General features: G+C 41.6%; 1 protein-coding gene across 5 annotated transcripts in view; it reads right to left on the bottom strand.

Moving 5' to 3' along the window:
- Positions 1-24,118, bottom strand: part of LOC118227967 (zinc finger protein 710-like) — an 86,501-nt gene that overhangs the window by 42,846 nt on the left and 19,537 nt on the right. The window contains exon 1 of one of the 5 annotated variants that reach the window (XM_035419082.1): positions 8,387-8,807. The exons of the other annotated variants lie outside the window; for them this stretch is intronic. Within the exon in view, the coding sequence (XP_035274973.1) occupies positions 8,387-8,431 (45 nt within the window). The 5' untranslated portion in view covers positions 8,432-8,807. Of the gene's footprint in view, positions 1-8,386; positions 8,808-24,118 lie in introns of those variants that run through there. 5 annotated transcript variants of the gene reach the window in all.

The following is a 24,118-nucleotide window of genomic DNA, read 5'->3' as shown; positions in this document are numbered from 1 at the left end:
TTCTTATGACAACAAACATATCCAACAAACAACATCAGTATTGTTCACATCCATGCCATGCAAACCTTACTGTTTTGGTCAGTTCTGTTTCTCCTGTAAGGAAGTCCTCAGCAAAGTCCCAGATACATAAATACATACCACAAAAAAGATAAATAAAAATAAAAATATATATATTCCAAATTCACAAACCAAAAAGTCTGATCCTCAGCAAAATGAATACAACCAACAGTGAAAAAAGGTTGATTTCACCCAAGTCTTCACCACTGGTATGGTCCCATGATGAGTGTCAAACAAACACAGAAAACTGGTCCAAACAATCCCAACAGTCATCAATCTTGTGTTTACAAATCTTTTCTCAAGACTTTTTAGCAGATCTGCTACTTGAGACAGAGATAAAACTAGGACTCTAAAGCACCCACTTCCTCGTCAATCAATTGTGCCCTCCAGTGTAACCAGCCACACCCTTCTTTTTTCTACTTTTTCCCTCCATTTTCTGAACTCCTCCCCTTCCCTCCAACTTATCTACAGAAAGGGGTCAAAATCTTTGCTAAAACCTTAAAAGATGCAGACCTGGGATGCATCTTTGCTAAAACCTTAAAAGATACAGACCTGGGATGCAACCAAACAGTCCTGCCTTACATATATGCCAACAGGGGGCGCCAGAGAATGCAGCTGCAACCCCCCTGCCCACACACACAGAGCTCCACAGAGACCACGTCATTCTGCTCGTCCTCCTGTCCCCCCATGACACCCCAGCACCCCACGCCCTGAGTACCGGCCGTGCCCCACCAGCAGAGTCTCTGTACAGCAGCAGCCCCAAAGCTATGCTGCGGCCCTGTCAAAACCCCCTCCTCCACCCACGTCCCCTGCCCCGTCAGAACTGGGAGAAATCAAGCACCTGCTGGGGATCCTCCGCGGCAGACTGCTGGGGCCTCATTCATAAAAATGTTCTTAGATTTATACTTGAACTTAGTCTTAAGATCATTTCTGACGGTGTGCTTACGTTCAATTCATAAAAGATACTGAGCATAAAGAACCTTGCTTATGCAGGTTCTAAGAAGCCCATTTGTAACTTAGGCACCTGTGATCTATAAATCTCAAATTAAAATTGACGGTACCTGAACGTGCCTTACAATCAGCGATTTCCTCTTACATAATGCTAGCACAAATAAGGGTTAAGTCAGGAATAACCATGAACCAAAAATGAAAAGCAAACTTTTTGGAAGACCAGATCATGGCGATGGTAGAGGAGATTGAAGACGGGCAACACGTATTATTCGGTGGACTAAATAGTGGGTTGACAAACAAAGCCAAACAGGTAGCTTGGGAGTGTGTCGCCGCTGCAGTGAATAAGGTGGGGCAGCAAAAAGCTAATGCAAAGTTCACCACAGGCTTGGACGCATACTGCAATACCCCTACATAACCAGCAGGAAAACCACTTACGTCAAGTCTAGACTTTGCGTATAGATAAGATCATTTCCACGTCAAAGTAAGGTTTTATAAATAACTACTTGTATGTGATTTTCTGCGTAAGTCATACTTAAGATCAAAATTGATCGTAAGTCTGTTTTATAAATGAGACCCCTGAACTAACCCTGCTGTTACAGGCTACAACCAACAGGGTAGGAAGAGAAAACCTGGCATAATGGTGTTTTTCATTAAATATCTCATATGTAAATAAATACAAATAACAATATGAAGAATAAAAACCTTAGTGTTAGATACTTTGTTATTATACTTAGGATTATATCATTTTTATTTGTCAATTCAAAATGAGATCTTTTAGTATTACGTCATGGAATCTTCAGGGTTTGTACTCTGCAGCATTTGGATTAAAAAGTATAGATCCTAAATTTAAAAAACATAGTGTGGACAAGCAAGGACTAAATAAAAATGTTTATTTTCTGAATCCAGCAGTTCCAACAGTTAATGCCCTTGTTAAAATGTTCAACACTCTGAATACTGAACACAAGCGATTGCGTGCTAGAACCCCTCACTTAACCCACATATAATATATATTTTATGTGATTAAATGTAATAATTATCATTAAAAATAAGAATTATCAATTAAATCGCCAAATTCATTGACTGTTTGTCAACAGTGAACTAGTGGAATCAACTAACAAGTCAAAACAAGCTCTATGTCAGGTTTTAAGATTAAAACATTGAATTCAATACAGTTGAGGCCAAAAGTTTACATACACCTAGGCTAAAGACATTCAAACTCAATTTTTCACAACTCCACACTCATGTTACCATACATTTCCTGTGTTAGGTCATTTAGGGTATCTACTTTATTTCCATAAGAGGTCATTTCAAAATTATAGCTAAGATACAAATTTATTTCAGCTTTTATGTACTATATCAGATTTTCAGTGGGTCAAAAGTATACATACACTTTGTTAGTATTTGGTCGCATTGCCTTTTAATTGCTTAACTTGAATCAAACGCTTGGGGTAGCCTTACACAAGCTTCTCACAATACTTTGCCCATTCCTCCTGACAGAACTGATGTATCTCAGTCAGGTTTGTGGGCCTCCTTGCTCGGACAGGCTTTTTCAGTTCAGTCCACAAATTTTCTATGGGATTCAGGTAAGCGCTTTGTGATGGCCACTCCAATACTTTCACTTTGTTGTCTTTAAGCCATTTTGTTACAACTTTAGAGGTATGCTTAGGATCACTGTCCTGTTTGAAGACCCAGTTGCGACAAAGTTTTAACTTTCTATTTGATGTCTTGAGGTGTTGCTTCAGTATTTTATATGATCCTTCTTCTTCAAGATTCCATCTGTTTTCTGAAGTGCATCAGTCCCTTTTCCAGCAAAACACCCCCACAACATGAGGCTGCCATCCCCATGCTTCACAGTTGGGATGGTGTTTTTCCGATTAAAAGATTAAAAGCCTCGCCCTTTTTCCTCCATACATAGTGCTGATTATTATGGCCGAACAGTTCATTTTTGTTTCATCTGACCAGAGAACACTCCTCCAAAAGGCTAGGTCTTTGTCCAGGTGATGACCCGCAAACTTCATTCTGGCTTTTTTATGCTGGTCTTGGAGTAGGGGCTTCTTCCTTGCGTGACAGCCTTTCAGGCCATGGCGATGTAGGATTCTCTTAATGGTGGATGTAGATACTTTGGTACCTGATGCTTCCCACTCCTTCACCAGTTCCTTTGTTGTTGACTTGGGGTTCAGTTGAACCTTTTGGACGAAAGTTTGTTAAGACCTGGGAGTTAATTTATGCCTTCTTTCTGAACAATGCAGTGTCTGTGTGGTCCCAAGATTTTTATATTTGCATACAATTGTTTGTACAGATGATCTGGTACCTTCAGCTGTTTGGAAATTGCTCCTAAGGAGAAACCGGACTTGTGGAGTTCCACAATTTTTTTTTGAGGTCTTGGCTGAGTTGCTTGGATTTTCCCATGGTATCAAGGGCAAAAAGGCTGTGGCACTAAAGGTAGGCCCTTAAATACAGCCACAGGTGCCTATTAACTCCCAATTAACCCCTAATTATGACAACTGGCCAATCAGAAGCTCCTAAAAGTCATTACATCAATTTCTGGAATATTCCAGACTGTTTAAAGAGACAGTCAAATTGGTCTGCGTAAACTTTTGACCACTGAAATTCTGATATAGTGAATTAAAGCTGAAATAAATGTGTCTCTAATCGATTGTTTTAAAATGACCTCTGATGTGAACAAAGTAGATTCCCTAATTGACTTGCTAAAAGAAATGTATTTCCATTTCCCTAGGGGACACCTTAGTGACGTCATCACCCTGTGCCAAGAATCTCGGAGTGGTGATGGACAACTGGCTGTCCCTTTCCAAGAACATCACAGCGGTAAGCCAGGCGTGCAGATTCTTCCTGTACAACATCCAGAGAATCCGCCCCTTTCTCACCACCTACTCACTACTCAACCCAGCTCCTTGTCCAAGCAATGGTACTATCCCGCCTGGACTACTGCAACTCTCTTCTGGCTGGCCTACCAGCATCTGCCATCAGACCCCTGCAACTCATTCAGAATGCTGCAGCTCGTCTGGTCTTCAACCTCCCCAGACACTCCCACGTCACACCCCTGATCACTACCCTCCATTGGCTGCCCGTTATGGCTCGCATCAAATTCAAAACATTGGTCCTAGCATACCAGGCAGTCAAGGAATCAGCCCCAGCATACCTCCACAAGATCTTCAAACCCTACATGCCAGCCAGACCCCTCCGTTCTGCTACCTCAGGATGCCTGGCACCCTCCCCTCTTCGCACTTGCGCTTCCTGGTCACGTCTCCTGTCTGTTCTGGCTCCACGATGGTGGAATGACCTTCCTGTGGAGGTCAGAACAGCTGAGACCCTGACCACCTTCAAGCGGCGACTGAAGATTCACCTCTTCAGGCTGCAACTCTCCCCATCCCTCCCTACCTCTGTGTAGTCTCTAATTGACTATGTAATCTTAGGGTTGTAGCTAGGTAAGCTGTTTATCTTAGTTGACTTAGTTATTGCACTTGTGCCTACTCAACTATTGCTTGTTTTATTTGCATAGACTGGTTTGTTGCTGTTTTTGTTGTGTTAAGTCTGCTTCATACTTTCCGCGTCCACGTGTGCGCGAGGGTCCGCTTTGGTCCTCGTGACGTAAATGTCGTCATGTCCGAAGGGTCTGCGCGGACCCCTATGCGGACGTCTGCGCACTGCCCAAAATATGTGACTACGCACAGCAAGCGCGCCGACTGCGCATGCTCCAGATAACAAAATTTAATTTAAAGTTATTGCACTCGTGCCTACTGAACTATTGCTTGTATTATTTGCATAGACTGTTTTATTGCTGTTTTTGTTTGTGTTAATCAGATTAACCTACAGAGTCCATGTTAAACTACGCGGTCGTTCCCTGCACTTGGAACTGTACTTCCCTTTAGGGTTTTCAACACACTTGTTCCTGGTTATGGTTATACACTTTGTTGTACGTCGCTCTGGATAAGAGCGTCTGCCAAATGCCTGTAATGTAATGTAACATGAAATGTGCGGAGTTGTGAAAAACTGAGTTTGAATATTTTTAGCTTAGGTGTATTGTTGTACCTTTGACCTCAACTGTATTAAGCAGTCTAGTAGATTAATGCATTGAAATCATACATTCTTTCTTGAATGCAGACTCACTACCTCTAAATTACATACAGAATATATTACACAACACATTAAACAATTAATTTAGAAATACCAGAAAAGAGAGAGAGAGATGGATAAGCCAGACCTTGCCAAAGTATCACCCACTTCCAGTTTAATGCCAAAGGATGAAAGGAAACCAGCTAAAAACCCACAACGAAGGAGCCTTTGCAGCCTCAGGACAGCTACATACTAACTGAACCTATTTGAATGAACCAAATTATAAACCTATTCAAATTAACAAATTACAATGCTACCTGGCCCTAATATGTGAATACACTATTGCAGATTACCTGACCACAGTGAAAAATTATAAACTCAGAAAAACATTGACAAAATACAGACTCAGCGAGGACAGCCTGGCCATCGGCAGACTCGGTTGCCTCGGGAAAAGAGACTGTGCTCCCACTGTAACCAACAAGGAACAGAGACAGAGCTGTACTTTCTCACCCAGTGTGAAAAATATAAAGAAATTAGAAAACATCTTGTTAAGACATTTAGAACAATACACCTAAACTTCCCGACCCAACTGTTGTATAAATTGCGCAGCCCACTATGTAGACACCTGCCACAGACAGAGGGACAGCAGTGACCCCCTAACCCCCACCAATTAATATATGTACAAATGTGTATATATATATATATATATATGTGTTGCATATGTATGTATGCATATACAGTTAAGCCCGAAATTATTCATACCCATGCCAAATTTGGAGTTACAGTGAATTTTTATTTGACAAATAAGAAGGTGACAAAAGATGGTAAGACACTGTGTTAGAGATATTAATTAAAAATATGACCTATTTTTGTTTTTTCTTTTTTTTTAACATTTTGACAAACATTCCATGTCCAAAATTATTCATACCCTAATCAGTGGCAAAGCCTTTATTTGCCATCACAGCAGTCAAAAGGTTCTTATAATTGCTAACAAGCTTTTTGAACGTCTCCACTGGGATTTTGGGCCACTCCTCTTTTGCGAAGATCTCCAGGTCCTTGAGGTTGGAAGGCTTCCTTGCCATCACTCTGGTCTTTAGTTCCCTCCACAGATTCTCGATGGGATTCAGGTCTGGACTCTGGCTGGGCCACTCCAAAATGTTGATATTGTTTTCTGTTAACCATTTCTTGACCACTTTGGCTGTATGTTTCGGATCATAGTCTTGTTGGAAGGTCAAGTGCTGCCCAAGGCCAAGTTTTCTGCAGACTGCCTGATGTTTTCCTCCAGAACCTTAATTTAGTCCCTTTTCTCATGATGCTGTTTACCTTGGTTGCCTGGCCCATTGACTGAAAACACCCCCAAAGCATTACATTCCCACCGCCATGCTTGACCATGGGGATGGTGTTCTTGGGGTTGAATGCTTTTCCTTTCTTTCGCTAAACGAAAGCCACATCCCTGTGTCCAAACAACTCAATTTTCGTCTCGTCCGATCACAGAATTGATGACCGAAAGCTTTCTTCTTTGTCCAGGTGAGCTTTTGTGAAGGCTAGGCGAGCTTTTGTGTGCCTCTCTTGGAGAAGTGGAGTCATCATTGGTCGGCGTCCATGGAGGCAAGCCTTGTGCAGTGTCCGCTGGAGTGTCTGCCTTGAGATGTTGGTACCAGAATTGCTCAGATTCTTCAGGATGACCTTGGTGGTGATCCTTGGATTCATCTTGGCCTCTCGCACTACCATTCTTGCCAGCGCATGGGGTCACTTTTGGCTTCCTACCACGCCCTTTGAGATTTTTCATAGTGTGGAACTCCTTGTACTTTTTGATGATGCTTTGCACTGTGGCCACTGGCACTTGAAAACACTTGGATATGGCTTTGTAGCCTTTCCCCTTCTTGTGAGCAGCCACAATGCACAACCGGAGGTCCTCACTAAGCTCTTTGGTTTTAGCCATGACTTGCAATTGACTAGAAACTGACTAGAGAACAACTGCATCAGATGTTCTCAATTTATAGTTGATTAGAATGCTCTAGAACATGATAGAAATTACCAGGACCATTTGGAATGGTATAGAAGCTTGCATTTCTTCAAAAATTTGCAACAATTTCAAGGGTTTATGAATAATTTTGGACATGGCATTTTTTGTAAAAAAAATGTGTATAAAAAAAACATAGAAATAGGTAACATTTTTCATTAATATCTCTAACACAATGTCTTACCATCTCGTCACCTTCTTATGTCATTTCCAGCCAGAAGAAACCTATTCGTCAAATAAAAATTTACTATAACATGGGTATGAAGAATTTTGGGCTTAACTGCATATGTCTTTTACAGTATTATAATTATTGTTTATCATTATACACTAATATACATTTTATGTCAGTTATATCTTAATCTTCATATTCATTAGTATTCATGTTATTGTTATTCCTTTCATCTTTGTTGTTATAATTCTGATTGATTATTGCGCTTTGGAAATATGTATTTCAAAATATGCCATGCCAATAAAGCATTTTGAATTTGAAATTTTTTATTTTTCAAAAAAAAAAAAAGAAAAGAGAAAGACGGGGGGAGGGCACAGAGAGAAAAAGAGAGGGGGGGAGGAAGGGCGGAGAGGAAGAGAGAGAGAGAGAGGGGGGGAGGGAGGGAGGGAGGGAGGGCAGAGAGAGAGGGGGGAGGGATGGAGGGGAGAGAGGGGGAGGGAGGGCAGAGAAAGAGGGGGGGAGGGAAGGCAGAGAGAGAGGGGGAGGGAGGGCAGAGAGAGAGAGGGGGAGGGAGGGCAGAGAGAGAGAGGGGGAGAGAGGGCAGAGAGAGAGACAGAGGGGGGAGCGAGGGCACAGAGAGAAAGTGGGCACAGAGAGAGAGGGAAAGAGATGGAGGGAGGGCACAGAGAAAGACAGAGAGAGAAACAGAGAGAGTAAAGGGAGGGGAGACAGAGAGAGAGAATGAGAGGGGAGGGGAAGAGGGAAGGGGAAAAAGAAAAGGCAACAAAATGAAAGGCAGAAAAAATGAAACACATAAAACCATTAAATGAGAAAAAGGAAGAAGCCAAATAAGAGGTGGAGATTAAAATAAACATAGATAGAATAAAACAAACATTTTTAATTAACAAAGAAACTGAACTGAAAGGAGAGAAAGGGAGTATGAATGTGAGGTAGATGAAGAGCAAGAGAGAAAACAAAAGCAGAAAAACAGTGCAGCAAATCTTATCACTAGATAACCATTCTGTTTGTTACAGTGTCAGAATAGACCCACACCAGCACTTTAAAAAGCCAGTGAGCAGTAGATTCCACTTGAAAGTGTAAACAGGACTCACCACATTGTTTCTGCTGTGGGGCTTTAGGTGTTTCAGCGACCTCATCTTTCAAGAGGAATGAACAGCACAGAAAATCCCTGCCCCTATTTATATCTATTGGACGAGAAAGCTCACCCACCTCCCACCAAGGCTGTTATCAGAAACAACTGTGCTGTGCAAACATACACACACACACGCACACACAAACTTCACGTTTCAGGCCGTACTACCCTGAAAAGAGGTGGAGGTGTGTGCCACTGACAACCGGTCAGACTCCCTCACTTCAGAGTGGAAAACAGGATCAGTTTGTCTCTTATTAAAAAATTAAATAGTGGAATACTCTCACATATAGTAAAACTAAAATTTGGATCAAATAAGTGATGAGAGAGAGAACGACAGAGAGAAAGGTATTTGGGAAGAGAGGGAATGAGGCAGATATGCAAGAGAATGAATGGTAGGAAAAAGGAGGGAGAAGGAAGAGTCAGGGAAGGAGAGAGAGGGAGGAGGGGAAGGGAGAAATAATATAGTTTAAAAAAAAGAGTGGAAGGAAAAAAATGGGAGTAAGGTCAGAGAGTCAGGAAGGGACAGCAACAAAAGAGGGAAGGAGAGAGAGTGTTGGGGGATGGGAATAGAAATAGAGTGAGGGTGACAGAATTCAGAAAGAGAAGGGGAGGAAGAGTGAGAGAGAAAAGGAGAGAGGAAAGTGGGGATGGGTAGTGTGAAAATAAAAAGAAGAGCCCATCAAGCAAGTGAGGGGAGAGCAGAAATGTGTGTGTGAGAGAGAGAGAGAGAGAGGGGAAAATTAAAAACAGAAAAGGAAGAAATTAACAACTGAAGTTCAGATTAGTTTTGGGCTGTGAGGCTGGGCTCAAGGTACCAGGCAGAGAGACTACTATAAGGACCGGTGGCCATGTGTAGCCAGGTAGGAGGATGGAGAAAAACTGGCCGCGGGGAGAAGGTGTGCTCCTGCATATTAAACACACAGCTTAATTTCTAATATTCCAATTTTTGTTGTTGGTCATTAAGTCAATGCAGGCAAATTATGAGGGTCACACTCATCACAATCAGATGCCTGAACACAACCCACTGGTAAGAGAAAGAGAGGAAAACTGTGAAAAACTGCTGCTTAAAGAAGAGTGAGTGAGTGAGAGAGAGAGAGCAGGAAGCTGAAGGAATGAAAGAAGTATAATGCTGGCGAGAGTGAGAGACATAAACCGGGCCCCAGCTAAGAAAACACAAAAAAACAACATGGAGTTCCTACATGAAGCACTCAGAACCTGTCTTGGAAAAAACGGAGAAAGTTGGGGAGGAAAAAAACACACACAAACATCATGGTATTCCAGGCCCATATTTACGAAATCTACATTGTCCATTCTGCACATTTGCACAAGAGTCTGGAACTGTTGCTAACCAGCATATGAAACCCAGGGAGAGGTGTACAGAGGGATAGAGAGAGGGGGAGTGATGAAGAGGGGCAGAGACACAGAGAGAGAAAGAGATAAAGAGAGTGGATGCATGCTGAATAACAAAAACCTCTTCGCTTCCCACAATTCTCTGGCTGAATCCCAACAAGGGATTCCCCATGAGCACAAAGAGAGGAGAGAAAGGATCTTGGTCTTAGCCAGGCCCATCAGAAAGACAGCCAACAGGCAGGCTTTCACTTCCGTTGGCCATTATGGAAAGAGCCTGCTCATGCATGAGGATGTAGATCTAGTCATTAGTTCCTTACTGCAAGCAACAAGCTTAGGCCACAGGCGGTGATATCACCTCTTTACACAAGAGAACACACATTACATAAGCTGCACCACTGCTGTGTTAATACTGGGGGAGATTTCACCTGTAGCAATTACAAGGCATGTGTGTATATTCAGAAAGGGAATGAGCTTATACAGTACGATAAATTGGTCACTGACACTAATATATGCAGGAGTATGCAAACACACGTATACACACTTCTCAAGCATATCACATCCCATCACTGGCTATTAAATTAGAGCTCACAGGAAGTATAAAACCTTGGTACTAGTCAACAGGGAAGTGAATGAAGCAGACAAACCATACCTTCAATCAACCTACAAACCCTCTACACCCAAACCAGATTTCTCCATTCTGCAATCTTGAAAGGACTGCTTCTCCCTTCTCTACATGATGGCATCTTCCAATCACAATACCTGCCTCTACTGGCCCCACAGTGATAGAAATAACTTCCCAAAGCGGTCAGAACAGCCGAATCATCTGTCATATTGCAACACTGACTGAAGCGACATATATTTAGTCTGCATCTTAGCTCTCCATCCCATCCCCACCACAACCTCTTTTTGTACTAATTTACGCAGCAGTATTTTTATGGTCATAGGTTTCTTTTATTAGGGCTTCTTGCAGACATAGTCTGAAAGTTCTTAGAATTAGTACTGTAGTCCTTAAACTTTAGTTCTACCCTAGTTAACTTTCACTAGAACTTTAGTGATGTTACTTCCTGGTCTGGGAATAATTTTTCCAGATCTGACAATACTGCTCATATTATACTGACTGTGGCAGCACTCAGTGTATTGTAGCTTTGCTGACCACCGCTATGATATGTTTCACCCTTTCTTCTCCAGTCTGTGTGCACTCTGTCAGTCATGTACAGTTGCATGTTTATGTTTCATTGATTGGGAAAGGTGTTGGGGCAGGAGTAATTAGGGATTTAGATAATGTTTTGATAGGCGAGGGATTTAGTGGAATTAGAAAAAGAAGAGTTACACTCAATGTGTGTGGGATCTGGTCTTTAAAAATGTTTTAATTGGCCTGTAACAATCATAGGCAATACAAATAATTATCTTTGTAATTGACGTAATCATCTTCGTCACCACTTTACCTTAATCAGCACCATAGTATGGCATATGTCAAGCCCTTTTAACAATTAATAGCCTGACCAGATTCTCATTATAGATATCTCGAATTGCATTTTGACTAGTCAAAACATTAATTTAAGATATCTGTAATTACATTTTGACTAGTAAGATTGAAATTACTTTTGAAATCACTCCATTTAAATTATGACAAGTCCTAACTCAAATTAGAGATATTTCCACATTAGTTCTGACTAGTCATAATTCCAATGTAAGATATTGTAAGACATAAGATTTAACTGCTGTACCCATTGATATACAAAGTGTGAGAGGAGGAGAAGAGAAAAAGAAAAGAAAAAAGGCACGAGAGTCAGAGAGAGTAGTGGTACATATATTTTGGGTTGGAGGGAAGATAGCTAGCTGTCCAGACAGTTTTAAAAGCGATAGATAACCAATTCTGTATTGCAAATTGGGAGTAAATGCCATCTGTATTCTTCCAAAGAATTAACAAGTTAAAGGCTGAATCCTTGTATCGGCTGACTGTCTCCAGAACTTTGTTCACGCAACAGGAACACGGCAAAAATGAAGCACTTACACCCATGGCCTTACAATATCTTTAATTCCTTGTGATTTAAGATATCAAAATGATCTTAAAAATATTAATAGTCAAAATACGATGTCTCAAATTTCAGTTATTACTACTCACAAGTCCATTTAATATATCTACAAAGAACTTACGAATATCTTGAAAGGAGATCAATCTTATTTTGGAGATATCTTCAATTATCATTTTAACTGGTCAAAATCCAGTTGTAGATATCAAAAACGTGCTCCTTGTTGTAAGGAGGTCCTCATTCTACTAATGCAGCGACCGCCATCTCAGACCAACCTGAACCAGAGTCAAACGTTTTTGTCAGTTTTCATCATCTGTTTCGTCGTCTCTTTCCACTTCATGGCATTTTCTTACTTTTTTTCCCCCCGAGAACAGCCACCGCTATTACTTCAACCAAAATTGATCACACTAGGTTTGCAAAACATTACATTTATATAATATTTTATTTTGCAAATCAAATTTATCCAAACAACTTGCAATAAGTGTATACCTTAGGTCCTTGGAACATCTACAGAACATAGGTCTGACAAGGTACAATGCTCATAAACTATCAGTTATCCAGTGCCATGAATATAGCTAGTTCTAGCAGTAAGCATGAATCCATTGTGAAGCCTTGCGTCAAGTCAGGCACAGCAGATTTGACTGGGAATGATTTTAATATCATTTTGACTAGTCAAATTGTAATTACAGATATCTTTAATCATCCCTCGGAATGTGGGGCTTGCCAATACCATAGCATCGTTTCAGAAAATTATTTAAAAGCAAATTAAATATGTTAAACTATTCTCATTATTTATGTTGGCCTATTTTTTTTTTAATATGTCATTACTTTGTCATCATCAGCACCATCATTATACAAAGACAGAAATACTAAAAGCTAATAACACTTTTCATGACAGAAGGCTATTAGTAGCAATACCAAAATAACAATAGATTCAAAATTATGTGGTAGAATCAGCATAATAGCATCTGAATTTAAGAGCAACAAATGCCAGCTTTATGACTTATTATCCATTTATTCATCATGATTCATTACCATGAACAATGGACACAAGAACGTTGTGGTAGGTATCATTATTAATTGTAATGTTAATTGAAATATCAAAATAACAATATCATCAAAACAATAATGATGGTGGATTCATGTAATCCCAGGCTAAGGTTTAATACTCAACATATTTTGATACAAAGGTTCTGTGCAGGCACCCCTCAGTTCAACCCATTTCAGCATTGATCAGTCAATTACAGACTTATTACTTGTTCATGCGCGGGTGTGCCTGTGTAAACAGGTGCGTGACAATCTTATGTCTTCTTCTGAGGGGCTCAGGAAGGAAAAAAAATCAATGCATGGAGAGTAATTAGTTCAGTGTGAAGAGAAACATACTGTCCATAATAATTAAATTTAATTGAATATGGCCTGGGTAAATTTGTAGTTTTGTATGGAAATTTGCTTTTTTGGCACCAAAGGCTTACTAAAATGCAATACCATAGGTAACCACCATCCCTTGTCACCTGATCTTAACCCCTGAGGCTAACAAAAAGATCCGATTCACAAGCTCACCAGTTCATTACATGGAAGATGGTAATAATAGCTTTGTAACAATGTTGGAAGATCCACACAGTGGAGAGGATCTGTACCCCTACATACAGATTAACATTCAGCTGAATGAGGCAGCAACAAAATTGAAGTCGATGCATTTACAAATGACCTTCCCCCGCAAACATCATGTACCCAGCATGTAGCCAAAGTAACTACACTGGCTCACAGCAATTAATTCTTATTCTACAGGAGTATCCCAAGCTAATAGTACATTTCCACCTTATAAGAGTGAAATTACATACACTTTGGTGCCCCACACCACTTGTAGCCTTATAAGCTGGTTGCTACCCATCAAACCCATTGCGGACAAGAAAGCACATAGTTACATTTATGATGCCTCCCTGGGTGGGCCTGGCTCCTAAAGTATCAATGGACCCCCAACACACAAACTCATTCAGCCTTGGGAAGTTGCTTCATCTGGCATGACATAATCATATGTCAACAACTGCCGTGTGCAACCTCCTGGCTTCAGCAGTCACATAGCCCCCTCCTGAATATCAGTCAGGAGGGGGCTTCACTGTTGAGCCTGTTGAACATGCTTCAACCCAGCACCCTATGAACGTCCTTCACCAAAATCTCTTGGCCAATCCCTCACATTTGCAGCAACGAGTGTAGTGCCTGAACCAGGGCGAAGCCACCACCGTGGCTACTTCAAATTGGGCCAATATGACGGGTACACATCCTATGAGGCTTTTAGGAGGACGCTCCAGTTAGTCGCAGTGAGCAATGGCTGGGATGAGGCATGTGCATAGGTGGCTGTGTCCAAAGTGCAGAGGTGAAACACCAGGCCCTGGCCCATCAATTCAGACACCCCACCCCCCACCCATGTCCCTATCACAGCAGCTCCATGAGCATGCATGACAGCCAGGAGAACCACTGTGCGTGTTCCCGGCTGACCTTCGCTCCTGACATACCTTTGATGAGGCTGTGCAGATGCCCGTATGCTAGATGCCTTCACCCGGGGCATAACTCATGCATGCCTCTGCCAACAGGTATGCCTCACCCAGCCTGTCACCCCAGAAGTAGCGCTATATCACACACAGCTCATTGAAGGCATTTTCATTGCTTCCTAGCTGCCTTCTCTTGAGGGAAGTGTGACAATGTTGCAGTATGTTGCATTGGTCAGAACTCCAATGTAAAACAGCTGTTTTTATAACTCAGTTTTAATCATCGGATCTCCTGACACATGCCCCCCCACATTCTATCTGTCATTTTGAGACATGCATGCTTTTTATATTTCCATAGCTGTAGACTTTATTAAATTTGAACGAGACCACAAAATTTTAATGCTGATTTCTTCAGAGACTTCACAAGGGGAGACAAAATGCAAACTTACAAAATCAGTGTCAAAATTTCAAAATTCCATTGCTCTAAAGTTCTAAAACATCAGACAAGAACAATGGGAGATGGTTACAGTTGAGGCCAGAAGTTTACATACACCTAGGTTAAAGATATTCAAACTACATTTTTTTTAACAACTCCACACATTTCATGTTACCATACATGTCCTGTGTTAAGTAAATTAGAGATCTACTTTATTTCCATAAGAGGTCATTTCAAAATAATAACTAAGATACAGATTTATTTCAGCTTTTATGTATTATATCAGATTTTCAGTGGGTCAAAAGTTTACATACACTTTTACTATTTGGTGGCATTGCTAAATCTGACCAGAGAACACTCCTCCAAAAGGCTAGGTCTTCGTCCTGGTGATCACCTGCAATCTTCATTCTGCCGGTCTTGGAAAAGGGGCTTCTTCCTTGCACGACAGCCTTTCTTGTTGGATGTAGATACTTTGGTACCTGATGCCTCCAATTCCTTCACCAGTTCCTTTGTTGTTGTCTTGGGGTTTCGTTTGAACTCAGACGAAAATTTGTTCAGCCCTGGGAGTTAATTTGTGCCTCCTTCCTGAACGATGCAGTGTCTGTGTGGTCCCAAGATTTTCATATTTGCATACAATTGTTTGTACAGATACTCATGGTACTTCCAGTGTTTTGGAAATTGCTCTTCAGGAGGAACCAGACTTGTGGAAGTCCACTATTTTTTTCTGAGGTCTTGGCTGAGTTGCTTGGATTTTCCCATGGTATCAAGGGCAAGAGGCAGTAGTTCTAAAAGTAGGCCCTTAAATACAGCCACAGGTTCCAGTTAACTCCCAATTCACTCCTAATTATGACAATTGGCCAATAAGAAGCTTATAAAAATTTATTACATCAATTTCTGGAATCTTCCAGACTGTTTAAAGAGACAGTCAACTTGGTGTATGTACATTTTTGACCCACTGGAATTCTTATATAGTGAATTAAAGTTGAAATAAATCTGTCTCTAATCGATTGTTTTAAAATGACCTCTGATGTGAAACGTTGTGGAAAAACTGGGTTTGAATATCTTTAGCCTAGGTTTATGTAAACTATTGGCCTCAACTGTATGTCCAGTGACAGTGTCACAGGCAGGCAGCAGATAGGTACACTGACAGTAGCAGCAGACAGTAGTAGAAATTACACTTCTCAATGTTGATTTCTCAAACCACTTAACTAGCCATTTCTGGTAACATCAGCTACCGTTTCATCTTTGCGAATTTAGATGTTAGCTAAATAATTAAAACTGGACTACAGTTATCTTTTCAGTAGGATCTTTGTGGGTAACTAGGATGTCTAGCTAACTAGCTAGCAAATTTACAACTTGATATGGCTAGCGCTAGCTAACAGTGAATGCTAATCAATTCCCTTTCACAATTTGAATGTGGACTTACAGGCAGTTTTTTTTGGTGGGAAATTTCCTGCACCTATGGTGCTATACTCAATACACACTATGTATTGCAGCATTACAGAAAACATGATATAAACATTTGATACACTACTATATATGATCTAATACTTGTTTAAGGATGGTGTTTTGAATTTCACAAACTAAGAAAATGAATTATAAAAAGACATTTAGTGAAATGTTTCCATTTACTGAAAGCCTCTGAAGACAGGAAATTAAATTGATCAACCCTAACGCTAACATCAGTCTACTCTCCATCAAGGTGTGTCAGCACAGAGCTTTGAGACTGTATATGTATACTGTAATTCAAACAGCATGTATTCACCATGAGCCTAATTCTACTCTTAAAGAGCCTAATTCATGCTCTTCTGAGTACTGACTACATTATAAATGTTTGCATAGTGAATGATTAAGCGAGATTACTTGATAAATTCAGCAGATAAAATATAGATTATACTGTTATCATTGTATATAATTGTTATAACATTCATTCCTCACAAAGAGATTTGTAGGTGCCTTATCACCGAGTGACTGGTGTAAGCACAGCCATGACATGAATTTAATCAGTCAATTACATTTTGACAGATATTAATGAGGGGTGTAGGATTGATTACTTTAATTTCTTGTCTTTTGATCAAACATTTCACTAAAAATATAGTTTTTGTGATTACTATCATTACATCTGTTATGTCTAATGGAACACTGAAGAATATAAACTGTTGAATCTGAAACACCAGTCCGGTAACACGCTGACCCCTACCCATCTCAGAAAAGTAAAGACTCAACAACAGGAACTGGGCTGTTCTCTCAACTTCCGCGCTTCTGTACAGGTGAATTCCAAAGGAGGAAAATGCTTAAACGCTTCGCTATAGCCACAACACCCATCTTAGGACTGCATCCTTCATGTCCCCTCCCCTTAGAGGTTAAAAATGAATATAGATTTGGCATGGGGGGACCTGGCTATTGGATATTGGAAGCAAAATGCCTGTAGTTGAAGAGAAAAGTACAAAAAAGAATGATGGGAGAGAATATAAAGAGGAACAGCAGAGGGAAAGCTTTCTGTAAAGAGGACATAGAAAGAAGGAGGGGTGAGAGAACGAGGAAGACTGTATGAGAGAAGGAAGGATGTAATGAATGAGAGACTGTATGAGTGTGAGAGGAAAAGGAGGAGGGGAGAAGACAACAAAGAGCATGATGGTTTGAGAGAGAGAAACAGGAGGGAGGGGGAGAATGCATGAGTAAGCAAGAGAGAGAGTGGGGGCAGGGAAAGGGAGAGAGAAAACAAGAGTGTATGAGAGGAGATTGAGAGAGCAAGGGGGCAGAGTAAGAGTGGGGGGGGGGTGAGAGAGAAAGCTAGAGTAGTCGTAGATGGGTAAGGGTGAACAAATGAAAAAGGGTGTGAGAGAGAAATGGGGAAAAGAGATCGAGAGAGAAAGGGGGAGGGAAAGAAAAGCAAGATAATACAGAAACAGAGAGTGAGAGACAGAGAGAGATGAGAAAAAGGAAAAAGAAGTGAAAGGGAGAAACCCATTAGTCAACAAAAAACTAATAACCAACTAAGAAGCTGAGAAACAATCATGGTTCATACAGAAAGATTTATATATATATATATATATATATATATATATATATATATATATATATATATATAAATGAGAATGAGCATACAGTGCCCTCCATAAGGTTTATTAAGGGCTATGTATAAAAGTGCTGTAATTTCTACATGGTGAATCCAGAATGTATAAAGTTTTAAAGTGTATTTTAAAACCAAAATAATAAAACCTGAGAGTCTGCACTTTAACCACGTGTATCATTTGGTTCCAAGTCTATATTTTTGGAACAAAGTCCAATCAAGAAAAAACTAGCATTTGGACAGAGACACAATTTTTGTTGTGAGTTATTTGATAAGAGGGTGGCACAGTGGGTAGTACTGTCGCCTCGCAGCAAGAAGGGTCTGGGTTTGAATCCGACCTGGGCCTTTCTGTGTGGAGTTTGCATGTTCTCCCTGTGTGGGTTTCCTCTGGGTACTCCAGTTTCCTCCCACAGTCCAAACACACATGGGTGAGTTCCTCTAGTGCTTCCTCCTCAAGAATTTATTTATTAACCTTTATTTATACAGGGTAGACTGACTGAGTAGCAACACCCTGCGAATGCTCTCGCCCCTGACATGTTCCTGCTCCCCCCGGCCTGAGGGTGCATGCACTTCTCAGAACACCACATGGTGGCTGACCCATGGGCAGGGGTGAATGGAGAATGAAACCCAGCTATATCCGGGGAGGGACAGTTGGAGAGCTCAGTGACTCTTGTTCCAAAGAAGGGACAGGTACCTTTATAACTGGTGGCTGATCAACCTCATTTCATACACCTAGGCTAAAGACATTCAAACTGAGTTTTTCACATTTCATGTTACCATACATTTCTTTTAGCAAGTCAATTAGGTCATCTACTTTGTTCAAATCAGAGGTCATTTTAAAACAATCGATTAGAGACAAATTTATATCAGCTTTAATTCACTATATCAGAATTCCAGTGGGTCAAAAGTTTACATACACCAATATGACTGTCTCTCCAAACAGTCTGGAAGATTCCAGAAATTGATGTAATGACTTTTTAGAAGCTTCTGATTGGCTAATTGTAATAATTAGGAGTTAATTGGGAGTTAATTGGCACCTGTGGCTGCATTTAAGGGCCTACCTTTAGAGCCATTGCCTTTTGCCCTTGATACCATGGGAAAATCCAAGAAACTCAGCCAAGACCTCAGAAAAAAAATTGTGGAACTCCACAAGTCCGGTTCCTCCTTAGGAGCAATTTCCAAACAACTGAAGGTACCACGACCATCTGTACAAACAATTGTATGCAAATATAAAAATCTTGGGACACACAGACACTGCATCGTTCAGAAAGAAGGCACAAATTAACTCCCAGGGCTGAACGAACTTTGGTCCGAAAGGTTCAACTGAACTCCAAGACAACAACAAAGGAACTGGTGAAGGAGTTGGAGGCATCAGGTACCAAAGTATCTACATCCACCATTAAGAGAATTCTACATCACCATTGCCTGAAAGGTTGTCTCGTAAGGAAGAAGCTCCTACTCCAAGAATGGCATAAAAAAGACAGAATGAAGTTTACAGCTGATCACCAGGACGAAGACCTAGCCTTTTGGAGGAATGTTCTCTGGTCAAATTAAACAAAAATGTAACTGTTTGGCCATAATGATCCGTGCTATGTATGGAAGAAAAAGAGTGAGGCTTTTAATCTGAAGAACACCATTCCAACTATGAAACATGGGGGTGGCAGCATCAAGCTGTGGGGGTGTTTTGCTGGAAAAGGGACAGGTGCACTTCAGAAAACAGATGGCATCATGAGGAAGGAGGATTATCTAGAAATACTAAAGCAACAACCCAAGACAACAGCTAGAAGGTTAAAACTTGGTCGCAACTGGGTCTTCCAGCAGGACAATGATTCTAAGCATACCTCCAAAGTTGTAATAAAATGGTTTTAAGACAAGACAATGTACATAAAAGCTGAAATAAATCTGTCTCTATTATTTTGAAATGACCTTTTATGGAAATAAAGTAAATACCCTAATTGACTTAACACAAGAAATGTATGATAACATGAAATGTGTGGAGTTGTGAAAAATAGAGTTTGAATGACTGTAGCCTAGGTTTATGTAAACTTTTGGCTTCAAATGTAAGATCATGCCAAAGGCACTGATGAGGAGGTTCCAAGGCATGATTTCATCAGTGATTGGCCTGAATCAGACATGTAACATACCCAGTACGACAACATGCGCCTCGTGAGGGACCTCATGATTCACTCCAGGGAGCACAGGTCCTCCTTGAACCTTCTTAGCCTAGACTAGGAGAAGGCCTTTGACAAGTCGCATGTGCTTGGAGAGGGTATAACATCCCTAGGTCCCTCTTGCACTGGACAAAACCGAGCAGAGTGATTGTCAATCAACTTAGCGGTGCCCTCTAGCATCCCTTCTGTATGTTATCTACCTCAAACCATTCCTTCAAACCATCAGTTAACCCAGGCATTGTGGGGTACCCACTGCCAGGTGCCCAGGGAGGGTGGCTACAGGTGATGGCGCACATGGACGACATTACCAACTCCAGGACAGATAGTCACTCTATCACCACTGCAACTAAGTTGCAGAATGACTTCTGTGCACCCTTGTCAATAGAGACAAATGCAAGCTTTTTCTGTCATCATGTTGGAGTGAGGCACTAACTGTTCCCTTTCCTATACACAGAGAAATAATCAAGCTCCTGGAGGTCACCTGCCAGGCAGATGAAGAGGGGAAGCAAAGCTGGAAGGGGGCCTTCCGCTACATCCAGACAAAACTCCACAGCTGAAGCGCGCAGCCCCTAGCAATGATCCTGGGACTTCTCTTATACGTGGGGATGCCTTTCCCCCCAGATAAGGCCACCAGTAAGGACATCACCAGAGTGGCATTTCATTTAGTCAGGGGGAGCAATATTGAGAAACTCCATAGTCCAGTCCCTCCTCAAGGGGGAGAATAATGGGAGGGACAGATATTAACATCATTCTAGTGCAAGGTCTGGCTGCACTGGTAGAAAATGCACAGAAAGTTTAGAAGGCCTCTGGTGCCTTTGCCAGGTACTATGCCACTCCCATCTTGAGGGCGATGCACGCTGTACCTAACAGTGCCGTATAGCTGGGATGGCCCTTATGTCTATCAGGCCCTGAGGGACTTCAGAATTGTCCAGGGCTGGTCTAACCTCTGAGTTATAAAATGAGCATGGCACATTTTATATCTAGCCAAACTATAACACTCACGAGAAGCGGGCCAGCCCGGGACCCACAAACTATCTTGTCAAATGTCACACAAAGCTTTAAAAAATAAACAGAAAGATACTGCTTGGATGTCTGCCCATATGGGTCTCCCCACTGTTTATGTATAGATGGCACTTAGCCCTAATTGAACGCTGCCCCCACAGATGCAATGCAGAGATTCATAATTTGTTCTGGCAATGCTCTGTGGCTAGACAGGTCTGGGCATTTTTGTCATCGCACAGGTACTGTACATCAAGGTCTACCAAAAACATCAGTGGACTTGATCACTCTCAGGAAGAGGATTCAAAAAAGGTGGCGTTTTGGTGAACATGCAAAAAAATAAAACCCTGTTGGGTAGACTACTGGAAAGAACTGATCATCTAGCCCACGTTCTGAGAAGGACACTTCAGTACTAAAACTTACCTGGCACATACACTGTTTTTAATGAAAAACTGTTTATACTTCTAAATGATTTGTCTTGGCTTGTCTTGTCACTGCTATGCTGATGACACACAACCCTTTCTCTCCTTCTCCCCATCGGACACACAAGTCCCTGCCCGCATCTCTGCCTGCCTGAGGGACATCCAGAGCTGGATGGACAATCACTACTTGAAGCTCAACCCGGGTAAGACGGAGCTAATCTTCATTCCTGCTCTAACCTCTCCCCTCCTCGATTTTTCCATTTCCCTAGGGTACACCTTAGTGACGTCATCACCCTGTGCCAGGAATCTCGGAGTGGTGATGGACAACAGGTTGTCCCTCTCCAAGAACATCGCAGCGGTAAGCCGGGCGTGGAGATTCTTCCTGTACAACAACCGGAGAATCCGCCCCTTTCTCACCACCTACTCAACCCAGCTCCTTGTCCAAGCAATATTACTATCCCGCCTGGACTACTGCAACACTCTTCTGGCTGGCCTACCGGCATCTGCCATCAGACCCCTGCAACTCATTCAGAATGCTGCAGCTCGTCTGGTCTTCAGCCTCCCCAGACACTCCCACGTCACCCCCCTGCTCACTACCCTCCACTGGCTGCCCGTTATGGCTCGCATGGCTCAAATTCAAAACATTGGTCCTAGCATACCAGGCAGTCAAGGGATCAGCCCCAGCATACCTCCACAAGATCTTCAAACCCTACATGCCAGCCAGACCCCTCCGTTCTGCTACGTCAGGATGCCTGGCACCCTCCCCTCTTCGCACTTGCGCTTCCTGGTCACGTCTCCTGTCTGTTCTGGCTCCACGATGGTGGAATGACCTTCCCGTGGAGGTCAGAACAGCTGAGACCCTGACCACCTTCAAGCGGCAACTGACGACTCACCTCTTCAGGCTGCACCTCTCCCCATCCCTCCCTACCTCTGTGTAGTCTCTAATTGACTATGTAATCTTAGGGTTGTAGCTAGGTAAGCTGTTTATCTTAGTTGACTTAGTTATTGCACTTGTGCCTACTCAACTATTGCTTGTTTTATTTGCATAGACTGGTTTGTTGCTGTTTTTGTTGTGTTAAGTCTGCTTCATACTTTCCGCGTCCGCGTGTGCGCGAGGGTCTGCTTTGGTCCTCGTGACGTAAATGTCGTCATCTGCCCATGTCCGAAGGGTCTGCGCGGACCCCTATGAGGACGTCTGCGCACTGTCCAAAATATGCAACTACGCATAGCAAGTGCGCCGAATGCGCATGCTCCAGATAACAAAATTTAATGGATGCTTTGAAGAGAGTTGTGCAAGGAGATCCGCCATTACCCACATTTATATTGTCTATCTGAGCATTCATAAAAATATTCTTTCACCGCTCAAAAATCGTATTCCGTCATAGTAAAAAGATAAACCTGACAATAGCCCTAAGATACAGCAGTGAAAACGCTGCTGACTAAATAACTACATAAACGGGACAAAGTTTTAAAAAATGATACCATGCCATTCAAGTCAATATCTGGGACTAAATATTGAATAAATATACAACCTTCCCATTGGTTTTACGCATAGAGATGTCCCTTTTTAGGCTGAGTGGTTATATATTGTCTTGGACAATCCGTTTGTGAAATGCAAGCGCATTTGTGATGCCTGGGTACCTTCCAAAATGGCTGTGCGTAATACCACACCTGTTGATTACGGCGTTGTCGCCCTTTTTAGTACAGTCTGGCTTGACTGACAATTAATTTATTCAGTGGGTGGGAGTATAAGCTTTCTAACGATGTATAGCATGTCTAATTTTGCTTTTGGAATATCATTTTATAGGTCAGCGTAACCGAAAATTTTCTTATCATGGCATTCACTTTACGCATTCACTCTGTGGTCATGGAACTGGAATGGAGTGTAGATCGGGAAATGCGCATGCGTGGAACACCAGACCGACGCGGACCCTCAATTGTAGTATGAACGGAACAGTGTGCGCGTCCGCGTGACCAGTACAAGTCCGCAGTTGTCCGCGGACGTGGAACGCGGAAATTATGAAGCAGCCTTTAATCAGATTAACCTACAGGGTCCAAGTTAAACCGCGGTCGTTCCGTGCGCTTGTACTTGGAATTGTACTTCCCTCTAGGGTTTTCAACACACTTGTTCCTGGTTTTGGTTACACACTTTGTTGTACATCTGCCAAATGCCTGTAATGTAATGTAATTTTGGCCCCTTTTTTTAGTATATGTACATGTACTTGTTGATGTTGAGTTTTTGATGCTTCTGTTATTTTAGAAAGGTTTCTTAATAGTTTTTTTTTTCAACTTTTAAAGAATACTTATTTTAATGTTTGGAATTTTTGTAACTAATAAAGACATAACTGTAGAAAATAGCAATAGCTCCACCATAACTGTTATGTGCTAACCAATGAATTACCTTCGTGACAAAATGAAGGTAATACATGAATAAGGTTTAATCTCAGTTTTAAATGCCAACTGAGATGTTAAATTTAACAATTTAACAGATTGAAACAAGGAAAACTTTTCAAGTGGAAGGTACTCATTATTACAGCAGCAGGAAAACTAATGTTTTTAAGTTTTACAATGCAAAGTTGGCATACTAAAATTCTAACCAATGAAACCCAGTTTACGTGGATAATTACAGAGATTGTGCATATTCCTGCCCCACTGCCCCAAGTCGGAAAAAAAGTCTCCCGGGGGTAGCCCCACTAACTCAACCACTTTTTGCACCTTACC

Source organism: Anguilla anguilla, chromosome 5 (assembly GCF_013347855.1).
Source record: "Anguilla anguilla isolate fAngAng1 chromosome 5, fAngAng1.pri, whole genome shotgun sequence".
Taxonomy (NCBI): Eukaryota; Metazoa; Chordata; class Actinopteri; order Anguilliformes; family Anguillidae; genus Anguilla; species Anguilla anguilla.
This window is presented reverse-complemented; position numbering and strand designations above follow the sequence as displayed.